This window comes from Marmota monax, unplaced genomic scaffold (genome assembly GCF_021218885.2).
Source record: "Marmota monax isolate L192 unplaced genomic scaffold, Marmota_monax_Labrador192_F-V1.1 WCK01_AAM20220418_F8-fsc00264, whole genome shotgun sequence".
Classification (NCBI taxonomy): domain Eukaryota; kingdom Metazoa; phylum Chordata; class Mammalia; order Rodentia; family Sciuridae; genus Marmota; species Marmota monax.
The window spans coordinates 327,180-343,230 of NW_026693143.1; the positions used below are offsets into that span (position 1 = coordinate 327,180).

General features: G+C 32.2%; 1 protein-coding gene across 10 annotated transcripts in view; it reads left to right on the forward strand.

Annotated features, from left to right (window-relative positions):
- Akap9 (A-kinase anchoring protein 9) overlaps nt 1-16,051 on the forward strand; it is a 137,303-nt gene that overhangs the window by 52,537 nt on the left and 68,715 nt on the right. For 8 of the 10 annotated variants that reach the window (XM_058582873.1, XM_058582874.1, XM_058582879.1 and 5 more), the window contains 6 exons: nt 8,330-8,429; nt 9,568-9,660; nt 10,480-10,686; nt 12,361-12,585; nt 13,632-13,772; nt 14,244-14,347. In XM_058582873.1, coding sequence (XP_058438856.1) covers nt 8,330-8,429; nt 9,568-9,660; nt 10,480-10,686; nt 12,361-12,585; nt 13,632-13,772; nt 14,244-14,347 — 870 coding nt within the window. The remainder of the gene's footprint in view (nt 1-8,329; nt 8,430-9,567; nt 9,661-10,479; nt 10,687-12,360; nt 12,586-13,631; nt 13,773-14,243; nt 14,348-16,051) is intronic. The other 2 variants (XM_058582876.1, XM_058582878.1) reach the window with 2 other exon arrangements.

Genomic DNA, 16,051 nt, shown 5'->3' on the forward strand with positions numbered 1-16,051 from the left:
TGTTCAGATCTACCACATACCAGTTGGGTAATGTTAGACAAATCAAATTTAATGAACTATTATTTCTATATATGTAGTTTCAATAACTAATTATTATTATTTTTTTTTTAGTTCTAGCAATTTTTTTTCTTCTAACTAGTTATCTAATACAGTAGGATGCATTTTGACATATCATACATAAATGAAGTATAACTTCTCATTCTTTGGTTGTACATGATGTAGAATATGTGATGTAATCATATATGCACCTGGGGTAATAATATCTGATTCATTCTACTATCCTCTCTTCCCTCATAAACCTTCCCCTCCCCTCATTGCCCGTTGTCTAATCCAAAGTATGTTTATTCTTCCCTATCCCCCCGACCCCATTGTGAATTAGTATCCGCATATCAGACAGAAACATTCAGCCTTTGGTTCTTTGGAATTTGCTTATTTAGCTTGGCATGATATTCTCCAGGTCCATCCATTTGCCACCAAATGCCATAATTTCATTCTTCTTTAAGGGTGAGTAATACTCCATTGGGGAGATATATATATCACACTTTCTTTATCCATTCATCTGTTGATGGACACCTGGGTTGGTTCCGTAGTTTAGCTATTGTGAATTTAGCTGCTATAAACATGATGTGGCTGCATCACTGTATTATGCTGATTTAAAGTCCTTTGAGTATAAACCTAGGAGTGGGATAACTGGGTCAAATGGTGGTTCCATTCCAAGTTTTCTTAGGAATCTCCATGCTGCTTTCTATAGTAGTTGCACCAATTTGCAGTCCCACCAGCAATGTGTGAGTGTACCTTTACCCCCACATGCTTGCCAACATTTATTGTTGCATATTTTTTCTTTCTTTCTTTCTTTCTTTTTTTTTTTTTTTGTGGTGCTGAGTATTGAACTAGGGCCTTGTGCATGCGAGGCAAGCACTCTACCAACTGAGCAATGTCCCTAGGCCTGTTGCTCGTATTCTTGATAGTTGCCATTCTAACTGGAGTGAGATGGAATCTCATTGTAGTTTTGATTTGCATTTCTCTAATTGCTAGAGATGTTGAACGTATTTTCACATATTTGTTGATCGATTATATGTCTTCTGTGAAGTGTCTGTTCAGTTCCTTAGCCCATTTATTGATTGGTTTGTTTTTCTGGTGTTTTTATTGTTTTTTAATTTTTTTTTTTTAGTTGTTGATGAACCTTTATTTTTTAAATTTATTGATATGTGGTGCTGAGAATCAAACCCTAGGTCCCTCACACATGCCAGGCAAGCGCTCTACCACTGAGTCACAACCCCAGCCCCTGGTGTTAAGTTTCTTGAGTTTTTTATATATCCTGGGGATTAATGCTCTGAGGTGTATGTGGTAAAGGTTTTCTCCCATTCTGTAGGCACTCTCTTCATGTTATTGATTGTTTGATGTGAAGAACCATTTTAGTTTGAATCTTTTTATTGATTCTTGCTTATAGTTCTTGTGCTCTAGAAGTCTTGTTAAGGAAGTCAGTTCCTAAGCTGAGATGGTAGAGTTTGGATCTACTTTTTCTTCTGTTAAGTGCATGGTCTCTGTTCTAGTGCCTAAATCCTTGGTCCACTTTGAATTGAGTTTTGTGCAAGATTAGAGATAGAGGTTTAATTTCATTTTGCTTCATGTGGATTTTTAGTTTTCCCAGCACTATTTGTTGAATAGGCTATCTTTTCTCCAGTGAGTATTTTTGGCACCTTTGTCTAGTATGAGATAACTGTATTTATATGGGTTTGTCTCTGTGTCTTCTATTCCTGTATCATTGGTCTATGTGTCTGTTTTGGTGCCAGTGTCATCCCATTGTTTTTGTTGTTGTTGTTGTTGTTATGGCTCTGTAGTATAATTTAAGTTCTGGTATTATGATGCCTCTTGCTTCACTTTAATTGCTAAGGATTGCTTTGGCTATTCTGGGTCTCTTTTTTCCAAATGAATTTCATGATTGCTTTTTCTAGCTCTACAAAGAATAGCATTGGAATTTTAATAGGAATTGCATTAAATCTATATAATGCTTTTGGTAGTATGGCCATTTTGACAATGTTAATTCTGCTTATCCAAGAACATGGGAGATATTTCCATCTTCTAAGGTCTTCAGTTTTTTTCTTTAGTGTTCTGTAGTTTTCACTGTAGAAGTCTTTCACCTCTTTTGTTAGATTGATTCCAAATATTCTATTTTATTTTTTGATGCTATTGTGAATGGGGTAGTTTTCCTAATTTCTTTTTCAGTGGCTTTATCACTGATATATAGGAATGCATTTGATGTATGGTTGTTAATTTTATATCCTACTACTTTGCTGAATTTCATTCATTACTTCTAGAAGTTTTCTGGTGGATTTTTTAGGTCTTCTAAATATAGAATCATATTGTCGGCAAATAGTAATAATTTGAGTTCTTTTTCTATTCATATCCCTTTAATTTCTTTCTTCTGTCTACTTGCCCTGGCTAGTTTCCAGGATTATATTGAATAAAAGTGGTAAAAAGAGGGTATTCTTATCTTACTAAAGTTCTTAGATGGAATGCCTTCAGTTTTTCTCCATTTAGAATGATTTTGGTCTTGGGTTTAGTATGTATAGCTTTTACAGTGTTGAGATATGTTTCTACTATCCCTAGTTTTTCTAGTGTTTTAAACATAAAACGGTGCTTTATTTTGTCAAATGCTTTTTGTGCTTCTATTGAAATTATCATATGATTCTTCTTGAAGTCTGTTGATGTGATGAATTACATTTATTTATTTCTGTATGTTGAACCAACCTTGAATCCCACTTGAATATGGTGCACTATTGTTTTAGTCAGCTTTTTTATTTGTGTTACTAAAGGATCTGACCAGAACAATTTTAAGAGAGGAAAAGGGCTCATGGTGTTATTTGAGGGTTCATGGTGTTTAGACGTCTTAGTCCATAGAAGGCCAGCTCCATCCGTTGGGCTTTGAGGTAAGGCAGAACATCTGGAAGAAGAGTGTGGCAGAGGGAAGGAGTTCACATAGTGATCAGGAAACAGAGAGACAGAGACTCCACTCTCCAGATACAAAATATATACCCCATATAGAGACTCCACTCTCCAGATAAAAAATGTATACTCCATAGCCATCCCCCCAATTCCCATCTCCTCCAGCCATACCTTACCACTTCATTTAATTCCTATCAGGGGATTAATTCACTGATTGGGTTAGTCATTTCTCCTCTGAATCTTCTTGCATTGTCTTATGTGAACTTTTGGGGGATACCTCACAACCAAACCATAACAACTATATTTTTAATGTTTTTATATGCTAATTGCCAGAATTGTATACAGAATTTTTGCATCTATGTTCATTAGGGATATTGGTCTGAAGTTATCTTTCCTTGATGTGTCTTTGTCTGATTTTGATATCAGGTGATACTAGCTTCATAGAATGAGTTTGGAAGAGTTCCCTCCTTTTCTGTTTCATGAAATAGTTTGAGGCTTATTGGTGTTAATTCGTCAAAGGTCTTGTAGAACTGGGTAAGAATCTGTTTCATCCTGGGCGTTACTTAAATGGTTGGCTTTTGATGGCTTCTTCTATTTTATTGCTTGAAATTGATCAGGTTTAATTGTGTATGGCCTCCTAATTCCATTTGGGTAGCTCATTTGTCTCTAGAAATTTGTTGATGTCTTTAAAATTTTCATTTTTATTGGAGTATAAATTTTCAAAATAGCTTCTGATTCTCTACTGTATTTCAACAGTATCTGTTGTAATATTTTTTGTGACTATGAATTTTAGTGATTTGAGTTTTCTGTCTTCATTAGCACAATTGAGTTTATCAATTTTATTTATTTTTTCAAAGACGAAACTTTTTGTTTATTTATTTTTTAATTGTTCCATTTATTTCAATTTCATTTATTTCAGCTCTGATTTTAATTATTTCCTGTCTTCTACTGCTTTTGGTGTTGATTTGTTTTTCTTTTTCTAGGGCTTTGAGATCTTATGTTAGGTCATTTACTCATTGACTTTCCGTTCTTTTAATGAATTTAGCTTAATAGTGTCCCAGAGATTTTGACAAGTTGTATCAGTTCTCATTTATCTCTGGTAAGTATTTTAAAAATTTCATCCCTGATTTCTTCTTCTATCCATTGGTTAGTCAATAGCGTATTATTTAGTCTCTAGGTGTTGGAGTAGTTTTTATTTTTTATTGTATCAATGATTTCTAATTTCATTCCATTATGATCTGATAGAATGCAGGGTATTATCTCTTTTTTATTTCTTAATTGTTGCTTTGTGGCATAAGATATATAGTCTATTTTAGAGAAGGGTCTGTGTGCTGCTGAGAAGAACATGTATTCGTTGATGGATGTAATACTCTTTATATGTCTGTTAAGTATAAATTATTGATTATATTATTAAGTTCTATAGTTTTTTTGTTTAGTTTTTGTTTGACAATCTATCCAGTAGTGAGAAAGGTTTGTTAAAGTCACTCAGTATTATTGTATTATGGTCTATTTAATTCTTGAAATTGAGGGAGGGTTTGTTTGATATATGTAGATGCTCCATTGTTTGGGGCATAAATATTTAACGTATTATGTCTTGTTGATGTATAATTCCCTTAAGCAGTATGAAATGTCTTCTTTGACCCTTCTGATTAACTTTTGGCTTGAAGTACACTTTATCTGACATGGGGATAGAAACCCGTGCTTGTTTACTCAATCCATGTGAGTAATATGTTTTTTCCCGTCCTTTCATTTTCACTCTGTGGATGTCTTTGCTTATGAGGTGAGTCTCTTGGAGACAACAGATTTTTGGGTTTTGTTTTTTTAATCCAATCTGCCAATCTATGTCTTTTGGGTTTATTAGTTTAGACCATTAACATTCAAGGTTATTTTTGAGATATAATTTGTGTTCCCAGTCATTTTAGTTTATTTCTACTTTTTACTTTGAATTAATTTCTCCTTTGATTGATTATTCCTTTTGTATGGCTCCTCCCTTTGTTGATTTTGACTTTTTTTTTTTCCGTCTTCATGGAATATTTTGTTGATAATGTTTTATAGCACAGATTTTCTAGTTGTGAATTCTTTTAACTTTTGTTTATTATGGAAGGTTTTTATTTCATCTTTAAATCTGAAGTTTTATTTTGTTAGATATAGAATTCTTGGTTGGCATCCATCTTCTTGCAGAACTAGGTATATATTATTCCAGGACCTTCTGGCTTTGAGGGTCTGGGTTGAAAAATCACCTGAGATCCTAATTAGTTTCCCTCTCCATATAATCTGATATTTTTTCTCTCATAGCCTTTAAAATTCAATCCTTATTTTCTATATTTGACCTTTTTCTTTATGATGTGTCTTGATGTGGGTCTGTTGTGATCTTGTACATTTAAGGTCCACTTGTATTTGATTTTCCATTTCATTCTTCAGATTTTGGAAATTTTTTTCATATTATTTCATTGAAAAATTGGACATTCCTTTGGTTTGTATCTCTATGCCTTCACCTATCCCAATAAATCTTAATTTGGTCTTTTCTTGTTATTTCATCATTCTTGGAAGTTCTGTTCATGGTTTCTTACCATCTTCCCTGTGTAGTCAACTTCATTTTCAAAATTATATATTTTGTCTTCATTGCCCGAGGTTCTATCTTCCAAATGGTCTAGTCTATTGATAATACTTTCCATTGAATTTTTAATTGGTTTATTGATTGTTTCATTTTGAGGATTTCTGGGGTTGTTGTTGTTGTTGTTGTTGTCATTTTCTGAGAATCTCTGCCTCTGCAGTGATCTTTTACCTCCTCAAATTTATCTCTGATTTTATTCCCTATATCATTCTTTATGTACCAGATCAGTCTAATATGTACTTTCTAAACTCCTTTTCTACGTTTCTTTTACTGTGTTGTCTATGGGTTTAATTATTGGATCATCTTGGTTTGTTTGGGCCACTTTGTTCTATTGTTTTCCCATGTTGTTCTTATGTCTGTCCTTCTAGCAGTGTGGATTTCAGGCAGTACAGTTTCTACCCTGTAGATTCATAGTGTCCCTGAAGATTTCTAGTACCTCGCCTTTTAAGGAAGAGACAAATAATAACTGCACCCAATACAAACAATAAACAGCCTTAAACCAAATAGCTCCTATTAAGGCATTCACAGTTTTGTTCCATTAAACTGAAATGATGTGTTCAATTATTGTCTACAATATAAACAATAAGTTTGCAAAAAAGTTTACAGTTTCCATTGGTGGACAGAGAGAACAAAAGTCATGTAGGGTGTGATGTTTATGAGGAAGGATCAGAAAAGATAGAAGTTAAAAAATTATAGGAAGAATGAAGGGAGGACTTAATAGAAGTTGGGTGTTAGCAAGAGAAAAGTGAAAAAGAGAATCCAAGGAAACAGATAAATGAGAGGGTATATATATATAAAAGAAAATAATAAACAACAAAACTTTAATGTACTATTCAGATATCCCAGTCCTCAATAAACTGATCCATGAAAAATACTTGGTTTCAAAAATGGTAGATATGTGAGAGAAGAAAAAAAAAGGAATCTGGATGAAAAATTGAACACTTTTTTCCATTGCAGTTCAAAAGTTTCTCAGCTACTCTTCTGAGCAGTTAGGTATGTTGTCTGGAGTTTGATGCTAGCTCTACCCTCAGGGTAGTTAAGGTTGCTAGGGTGAGAGGGTTAGTCCTGGAAGCGGAACTACTAGAGCCAAGGTGTAGGCTTAGGTACGTTCCAATCTCTTCACTGCGTGCCTATTGGTCTGAAGATTTTAAGTCATCACACCTCCAAGGCTTAGCAATTGTCTGTCCACATTGGAAGACCGCACCTCGGGAACCTCCTTTAGGTTCTACACATGTGATGTAGGAATCTGTTCTTAGCCCACAACTTTGCCTGCAGACCCCATGAACCCTGGTCATTATTTGGTCTCCAAACTTGATCTCTCCTTTGCCTGTTCTTTCAAATTCACAGTCAGGCACTTCTCTTCCAGCTAGTACTGCAAGCAGCTGATTGGATGGGGAGGGGAAAGCCAGGTGGGTTTCCTTGATCAGTATTCTCCTGTGTAAATGTCCCTCCATGCTTGATTTTCTCCTGGTCACTTTGGAACACTCTCTATCACACATTATGGATTTGCCTTACACATTTTTGGTGCCAGACTTTGGTCTGCCAATAATTGACTCACCTAGCTGCAGGCCCCCCAGCCACTGCTTCACAATGGTTCTTTCTGCTGTCCTCCATGCATGCCGCCAAGAAAGCTGGTGGCTTCCGTCCTATACACAGATGCTGTGCAGCACAGCTTACTGGGGATTTTTGTTTGTTTGTTTGTTTGTTTTTTTGTGCAGTATCTCTGAGCTCTTAAGCTCTCCATACCGCAAAACACCTCCGTTTTCCTAGGAATGGGGGTTCCTTTAGTTCTATTATTGCTTTACTACATTCACATAGGGATTATTCTGGTTTGTACTTCCAGCTATTTTACAGCTGTGGATCTGGGGATCTTTCCCTCTTATTTTGTTATACAAAATCTCTTGAGTCCATGATCTGTTTTGAGTATCCAGTATTAAATTCCAGTTAAGTCCTTCCTAGTTCTGGACCATTCACCCATCTTGTTGAAAAGTGGTCTTTCTGCTTTTCTTGGTTCACTCCACAGATCTGTCAGGGAAACAAATACTTTATTCAGCCATCTTCCTGCATTTCCAACCCTTTTTTTTTTGAAAGAGAGTCTCACTAAATTGCTAAGGCTCGTCCTGAATTTTTGATCCTCCTGCCTCAACCTCCCAAATTTCTGGAGTTGCAAGCACGCACCACTGTACCTGGCTCTTTTAATATATTTAATTCAATATAATCTATTCTATATTATTATATGTTTTGTGTCTGTGTAATTTAGATATCCATGTAATATGAATAATATGTATCATATATCTTAGGTATATAAGTAGTGTGTAGTATCAGTGTATATAGTATGTTATATTATGTACACTGTTGCTATATAAGCATCTGTGTAATTTAGATATCCATGTAATATGAATAATATGTATTATATATCTTAGGTATATAAGTAGTGTGTAGTATCAGTGTATATAGTTATGTTATATTATGTACACTGTTGCTATATAAGCATATCTAAGATGTTATTTTTAAAAGACTTATTAAAAATGTTTTTTACATAATAAATTTTTTATCATACATTTATACTGAAATTCATTAAATGACATAATATTCATTGTTACTTTAAAATGGAAAACTTAGTCAAAAATGTTTTAAGTTACAATACTTGTAACCCTGGGGGAACTATCATTTTTGTCTCCCCACTGCCTCAGTACACATTATGCATGGTAGAAACTTTGGATAAAACACACAACACTAATTTTTTCATACTTTTTTATTTATATTTAGCTTCTCTGTTGATTCAGTGGTAATTAAAGAATCTGATGTACAGAAATCAGTAGTACATCCTGGAAATTATCTAAAAAAGAATATTGATCATGCAATAGAGGTATGTTATTTTTAATCTTCATTTTTAAACAGTTATGTACACTTTTTCTTACTATCAATTTTATGTCTTCAGTTTTGTAATTATGTAGTAAATATTTGGCTAAGATTAAGCATAAAGCATGAGGATAATACCTTATGTAAAAGATCCAGAATGTCTATAGAAATATTTTCATAGCATAGGAAAAACACAGAGAAAGTTAAATTTGAGAATTTTCCTCCCTTATTACAGTTTAAATTTTTTCTTTGTAACATTTCTTTATGAACTGTGTAACAAATCAGCTTCAGTACCATGGCCAACATAGTCTTTTCTTCCCCTTATGGAAGCAGAGGATATCTTCAGAATGGTGTTTAGGATTCCCTAAAATCCAAGGTGCTAGGGCTGGAATAATGGATCAGGCCATCTTCCAACAGAAGTAATGATAGAAAAATGCTTTTTTTACCGTGCTTGCCACCGAACCACTCTCTGCCTCTCCTCAACATTGTATTATTCAAAACTTTTTTCAAACCCCCAACTGCATCTTCATCTTCACTGAATAATTCTAAATTCTAGTAAAAATTAAAATCACTGCCTATTGCCCTTTCTCATTCTGGATATTAAGAAGAGATATGAGCCACACTCATCCCTTATTAAATATCTGTTGGATGAAATTCAAATAATTGTTAAATAAACAAATACTTTCATGTTGACAGTATATCTACATTTCTAAAAGAAGATTTTTTTTTAATTGATAAAAATAATTTGTATGTGGAAAATTGTGTTCTTTTAATAAATACCAAGAAGAAAATATGCTCATAATTTCATTATCAAACATAGCCACTTGTTAACATTTTACTTAAAATAAATATACATTTATATATATGTCTTATTAATTATATTTAAGTATCCTTAACCCACCCTAGAATTTATGCTAATAATTACAGATATGTAAATATATTTCTCTCTTTGCATCTTTAAGTTTATAATAAGTGTAATTATTTCGTGGGATTATTAGATTAAATGTTTTTTGTTAAAAGATAACTGAAATTTATTTTTATTTGAAAGTGTCCAAAAATAGTGATATTTTTGGAATATTGAGTACAGCCTTAAAATTAATGGTATAAAATCAGTGTAAATTGTCATATTTCACCCTTTAATTTAGTTTTCTAATGAATGTGGAATGAAACAAGAAACAAATATGGTTCAATTGTTGGAAAAACAATACCAAGAAAGATTAGAAGAAGAAATAGCTAAGGTAAGTTTATAGTTTATCTGGAAGATTTTCTTGGTTTATAGATTTTCTTGATCTTTGAACTGTCAAAAAAAGCATAGATTTTATAGATGGTATGTACTTTGTTTTTATTTGTAAGTTTCATATATAGTCCATCAAACAGTTGTATAACAGCATCAACTATAATTGCTGCTTCATAGAATGTTTTGCGGTGCTTTTCATTGAGAAGAACATTTTTTTTCTTGATATAGAATAGTAATTACAATTTTTCAGAATGCCACAAGTTTTTTATATTATGTGTTACATTGTAAATAGTTACCTTGTAAAGGAGTTTGGCATTCTAAAAATGAGGGAAAAGTTATGAAGAGAAAAAGTGGTTGTATTACCCTGATAAATTATTGTAATGTTAGATAATAACTACAGATACTGATGGAGGATTGTCACGGAACATAATCACTCATGGCCAAGTGAATTTTCTTGGAAGGAAGAAATATAAAGACTTTTATTTTTTTTAATTTTTGTACTGAGCATTTATTGATGTTATAGTTAGAAAAGTTTTGCTTGTTTTATTTTAAAAGGCAGGCAGTAAAACAGTTTGATGTTAAATTTATTGAAAAATAGCCTATCTCTGTATCACTTTATCAGAGGATTTATTTTTGTTTTTAAAACTATGAGGCCAGGCTTTTTTCTAATTCATATAATTTTGAGTAATGAGCATTTGCTCAACAAACTGAACTATCTAGACTATCAAAGGGAAAAGAAAATACTGTGTCATCAAAACAAGCACTTACTTTCTGTCAGCAAAATGAAAAACATTATTTTAATGCAATGAAATTATCTCAGGATCAAATTGATCTTCAGACCTCTGATGCATTGGACATGAAATTTAAAGAAGAATTTAAGCCACTTAGTAAAGAGTTAGGAGAAGATGGAGAAGTTCTGTTACCAAACAGTGATCATCTTGATGATGTAGTAGAATCAGAGGTCCACCAACTAACTATTTCAGAAGAAATGTTCTCCAAAGACAAAACATTTATAGTTAGCGAATCTGTAAGTATGCTTCTTTGAATATAAAAAAGAAAAACTTATAAAAATATCTTCAGTTTAAAACAGTAGCAATAATGCTGATTAATAGAGAATGAAAGTATGAAGTCCAGTCTTGACTTTAATGTGTTTTATTAATTATAAGGTATTTGATTAAGTGAAACAATATTGGTGTGAAGTATAAAATAAGTCAGGTCATAGTATTCTTGGTTGTCTTATGGACATAGTACATGTTAAGTTCTCATTGTAAATTATACCTGTATTAATTTTATTTAAACTAATTGAAGATTAATTATATTTTAACTAGGTAATACCTGTGACCAAAAGATTTGCTCAATTAAATGTAAGAACATAAAAGGAAATTGCTACGAATTCAAGAAGACAATTCAAAGTATCTTATTATCTATGTACTAATTCTTTTTTCTTGTTAGTTGAGGATCTGTTACCCCAACTAATTGCAGCCTTTATCAGAAAACAATAAATTCTACTTCTTTTAAAATTATCTGAATTTCAAATTTATTTTATGTGTTCACGATAGATATATCTTGTTCAAAGGAGTATTCAAATAAAACTGTCAGCTTTTTATGTAATGCAAAACTTGTGAAATGTTTATGAAAACTAATTTAGCTGTAGCTGTTCAAGGCAGAATGATTTTAATTAGTATCTTAAGGGATTGAAGTATTCATAGAACCTATTGACTTGTCATGAGTGTGAGAAACTCATAAATGTAAAGCATTTATTTCCAAATAAAATTTATTATAATTTTTCTCTGAATAAGCAGTTTTCTATAATACTGTGATGACCAATGAATAAAAATTAAATAGGCAAAATTGCTTATATTTTGTGAACTTAACTTTTAAAAATATTTTTCTAGTTGTATATGGACATAATACCTTTATTTTATTTGTTTATTTTTATGTGGTTCCCAGGATTGAACCCAGTGCCTCATGCATGCTAGGCAAGCGCTCTACCACTGAGGCACAACCCTGGCCCTATAAACTTTGTGTGTGTGTGTATGTGTGTATATATTTGTTTTTGTTGTTTATATTATTTCCCCATTATAAAATATCAAGAGATATAAAGGAGTTATAACTTCATTAAGAGAAGGGGCTGGAGATGTAGCTTGGTGGTAGAGCACTTGCCCAGCATGTGTGAGGCCCTGGGATCAATCTCTAGTACGGGCGGAAAAAAAAGTGGATGGGGTAGGGGTTGGAGGGGGTGGATAAAGAATCTTGAGTATTTTGTTTTTCTCTGTTAGAATTAGATTTTAGTCAAACTATCTGGTAAGTAGCTGTTTCCTTTTGGAAAATAACATATATGGTGGTAATAAATTAACTTCATGTTGTTTTGGAATTATAAGTAAGAAAAATACTTTTTTTAAAAAAGTGATTTATGGGCTGGGGTTGTGGCTCAGTGGTACATTGCCTTGCATGGATGAGGCACTAGGTTCGATCCTCAGCACCACATAAAATAAATGAATAAAGGTATTATGTTCATCTACAACTAAAAAATAGTTTTTTAAAAAATGATTTACGCTTTTGTTTAATAATAAAACTAAAACTTAGATGCTTTATGTTGTTAATAGAATTGTTTTCATATTCAGTTAAAATATCAATGCTGACTAATTGCCACAAAATATGTTATGATTGAGTTTTTTGCTTGTGTTTTTTCCTATCGAAGATTCATGGTAAGATGTTGGCATCAAGCATGGATGCTTCTAGACAAATGATGTCAAACGAAGAACAGTTGGAAGATATGAGGCAAGAACTTGTACGACAGTATGAAGAACATCAACAGGCCACAGAACTGTTGAGGCAGGCACACATGAGACACATGGAGCGACAGCGAGAGGAACAGGAGCAGCTACAAGAAGAGATTAAGAGACTTAATAGACAGTTAGCCCAGGTATGGAACTTTAGAGTCTCTTTTCTCCTCAATTGAAATAATGGTATTTTTTATGTGGCTTTTTTTTTTTTTAAGTCAAAATTATTTTTCCTAGATACAAATACTTAACATCAGGAAGTTCCTGGCATCAACTTTAGACCTTGTTAGGCACACCTAACTCAGCTGGTATAATGTGCATTATCATTTTATTTAACTGCCTTTCAGGCACTGGAAATGTGACTACAATATAAATTTAAAAATTCTATTGATCATACATAGCTAAAGCACTTTGAGAGTTTTGGAAATATTATACTGAGGTACTTGAGTATACAGTTGCTGTCATTCACTTTTTCCATGTTCATTTATAGTATAGTTCTGTGAGTCTGCCAATTACCATCTCCAAGGTTTATCTTTATCTATATTTAATCCATCTTTTTAATCATGAATGGAAATCTTCTGAAGTAATCTGTTTCTAGAACTCTCTCCAAGGACACATCTCTTGTTGATTAGAGAAATTCAAATTTATATAACATTCTTTTCTAAATTTAAATATTTCATGGTATTTGGGAGCTATATTCTTGTCAACTGCTATATAAAATATACTCACAAAATTATTGCAGAAAAGCAAGAAATATTTACATGAAAGTTCTTATGAAAACAAATTTATTGAATTTAATTTTGAAAACTAAAACAACGTGTATTTTTAAAATATAAAATAATAGGAAAATTGATATTTGAGAATAAAATATATCATTTGAAAAATCAGTTTTGCTTTTCTTCATTGCATTTTGTGAATTTATTCTTCTAAAATTTCAATGCAAAAATTGACAGAGAAAATATTACTTGAACTATACAAATTTCTGAATATTTAAGTTTAAATAACTTTTTTTCTAAAGTTGCAAATTTTGCATTGAACTTCATATGTGCCTTTTAATCCCTAATAATGAAATATATAAGGTAGAACCAAGGTCTCTTGGTCCCAAGGGGTTAAAAGAAATCTGCTTGATGTTTCTGCTTTTTACCTCTATCACAATCAATATTCTTCCATGACCTTTTTTCTTATTTAGAGATCCTCATTAAATAACGAAAACCTGGTTTCAGAAAGAGAAAGGGTGCTTTTAGAGGAGTTGGAAGCACTAAAGCAGCTGTCTTTAGCTGGAAGAGAGAAGCTGTGTTGTGAGCTGCGCAGCAGCAGTACGCAAACACAGGTAGTATTGACTTTGGTGCATTTAGGAACAGTAGATCAACAATGCAGTAGGGTTTGTTTGTCTTTATTGTTGGTGGGAGACGTATTTTTATAGTTACTAAGCTTAACATATTGGTGATCACTTAGATGTAAGGTAGGTGGAGTCAAAATGCCTTGCTTTCTATTTAAGATAATTTGAATCTGGCATTGCTGTAGGAGAAACTGTTGTTCTACCAAGGAGCAACCTGACAACCCTTATTGTCACACTGTATAGAGTGTATTAGTTTGAAGCCATTAAAACATTTTTCATCTCTACACTTGAATGTTTTATCCTTTTTTTGATAATGCTGATCTCTTGATAAATTGTAGTTAAATATTATTTCAAGTACTTTCTGTTTCACATCATTCCAGTATAGAAGAATGATATGCTGTTTCTAAGATGAAAGGTTTTCTTTCTGTCTTGTCCTCTCTGCCGTTGCACAAATTTAAACAGAATGAAAATGAAAACCAAAGGGAAATTGAGGAACAGACGTTGAAAGAAAAGGAAATGGACAGAAAACCTGAAGATGTACCTCCTGATAGTCTGTCCAGTGAAAGGTATACAAAATGTGTATTTTTTCACTGCAAAGTCAATTAAAATGGTTGTTCAAATGTAATAAACTTTATTCATCCTTATTTTTATCTTGTACATGTGTATTTTCTTAAAAATACTCTCTTGTGTATGAAACATGTCATATGTTTCTATGTGTGAAACATGTCCATATATGTGTAATATATAAAAGATTATCAATTTTTAGACATTAAATTACAAATTTTTGAATCTTTTTATGTAATAAAAATTTTAATTGGCTATTGATCATAAACTTGACTTTAAATGTTTAGAATTGTTTTGACATCAAACCTTTCTTGATTAATTTTATTCTTCTTAATGCTGTTTTGTAACCTAAAAAACAAAACAGTTCTACCTGTGAGCTTTATTTCTTTTTTCCTCCTTCAGTGTATGGGCATGGATTCAGTGTGAGCTATTCTCTGGTTTGTTTATGTTGAGAAAAAAAATTACTGCATTTGTAAATATTCAACATTTAGTTTTTTTCATGCTTTCATAGCATAACAGGTGAGAACTTTTAATACATATCCTAGTTTTATAAAGTAATAAATTAATGACCCAATGTTAACAAAACGTTCCTTACTTTCATTTTGTAGATGTTAATATTAAAATGTACAAAACTATACTATAATTATCCCACATTAATATTAAGCACAGTATCTAAAATTTATTTTGTTCAAATGGAAATAATTTTTAAAATTTTAATTAGAACTAATATCTACTAACTTAATTTCCTCCTTTTCCAATTTCTATGACTGTCAACCTTTTTGGGTCCTCCTAACCTCCTTCCTCAGCTTGCATGGAGGAATTTGGCCCCTAAGATTTTGGCTTCCCCATTGGATCATCAGTATAGAACATAGTCAGTGTGGAACTCAAACAAGAAAGACAGTGTATGAAAATTAGAGTTACCATGCCAATATAAAATAAACATCTTGCTCATCTTTATTTCTTTTTACCATTATATCAGTTTTAATCACATTATCCAACTCCTTGGATTTAGGACTTGAACAAAACTTCTATAAATAAAAGTTAAGGAATTAAAACCCTTACTTCCCGCTAACTAAATTATTTGGGGTTTTATGTTTAAACATTCTTGAGTTCAATTATGTAAGCAGAGAATTTGATCTAGGTACAAAAATAGAACTCTCTTTTTCACTTGACAAATACTAAAGGAAAACTTCTCCATTTATTACCTGATCTTAAAATAGGTCTGTCATGTGCCTGTGAAACAGATACCCTTTCAACCAGATTGTTGGTAATGTGTCAAACAACATGTGAGGTTGAGAAAGAAGTCTCTTAGGCCAGGGGACCCTACTATGAAAGTTTCTTATTGTATCTTACATGTATTAAATATAAAGCTTATAACCATAGTATCTCTGTTGAATTAAACTATTGAGTGAGTTGTTTAGTTATTCATAAAATTAATCATATAATCTTTTGAATCATCATTTATGGAAGCACATTTTTTCACATGGTAAAATGTTCATGTTAAGCTAAAAAGAAAGCTTACAAAACACATTGTCCAGTATGATCAGTTTTTGTTTTTAAAATGTATATATTTTTGAGTGAAGCAGAGGAGGAAAAAAGTCTAGAAATATAGGCATTAACATGTTCATAGTGCTAAGATATTTTGAAGGCTGATTAACAATATTTTCTCATTTTAAAATTAGAATGTATTTCTTATCTCTAAAAAG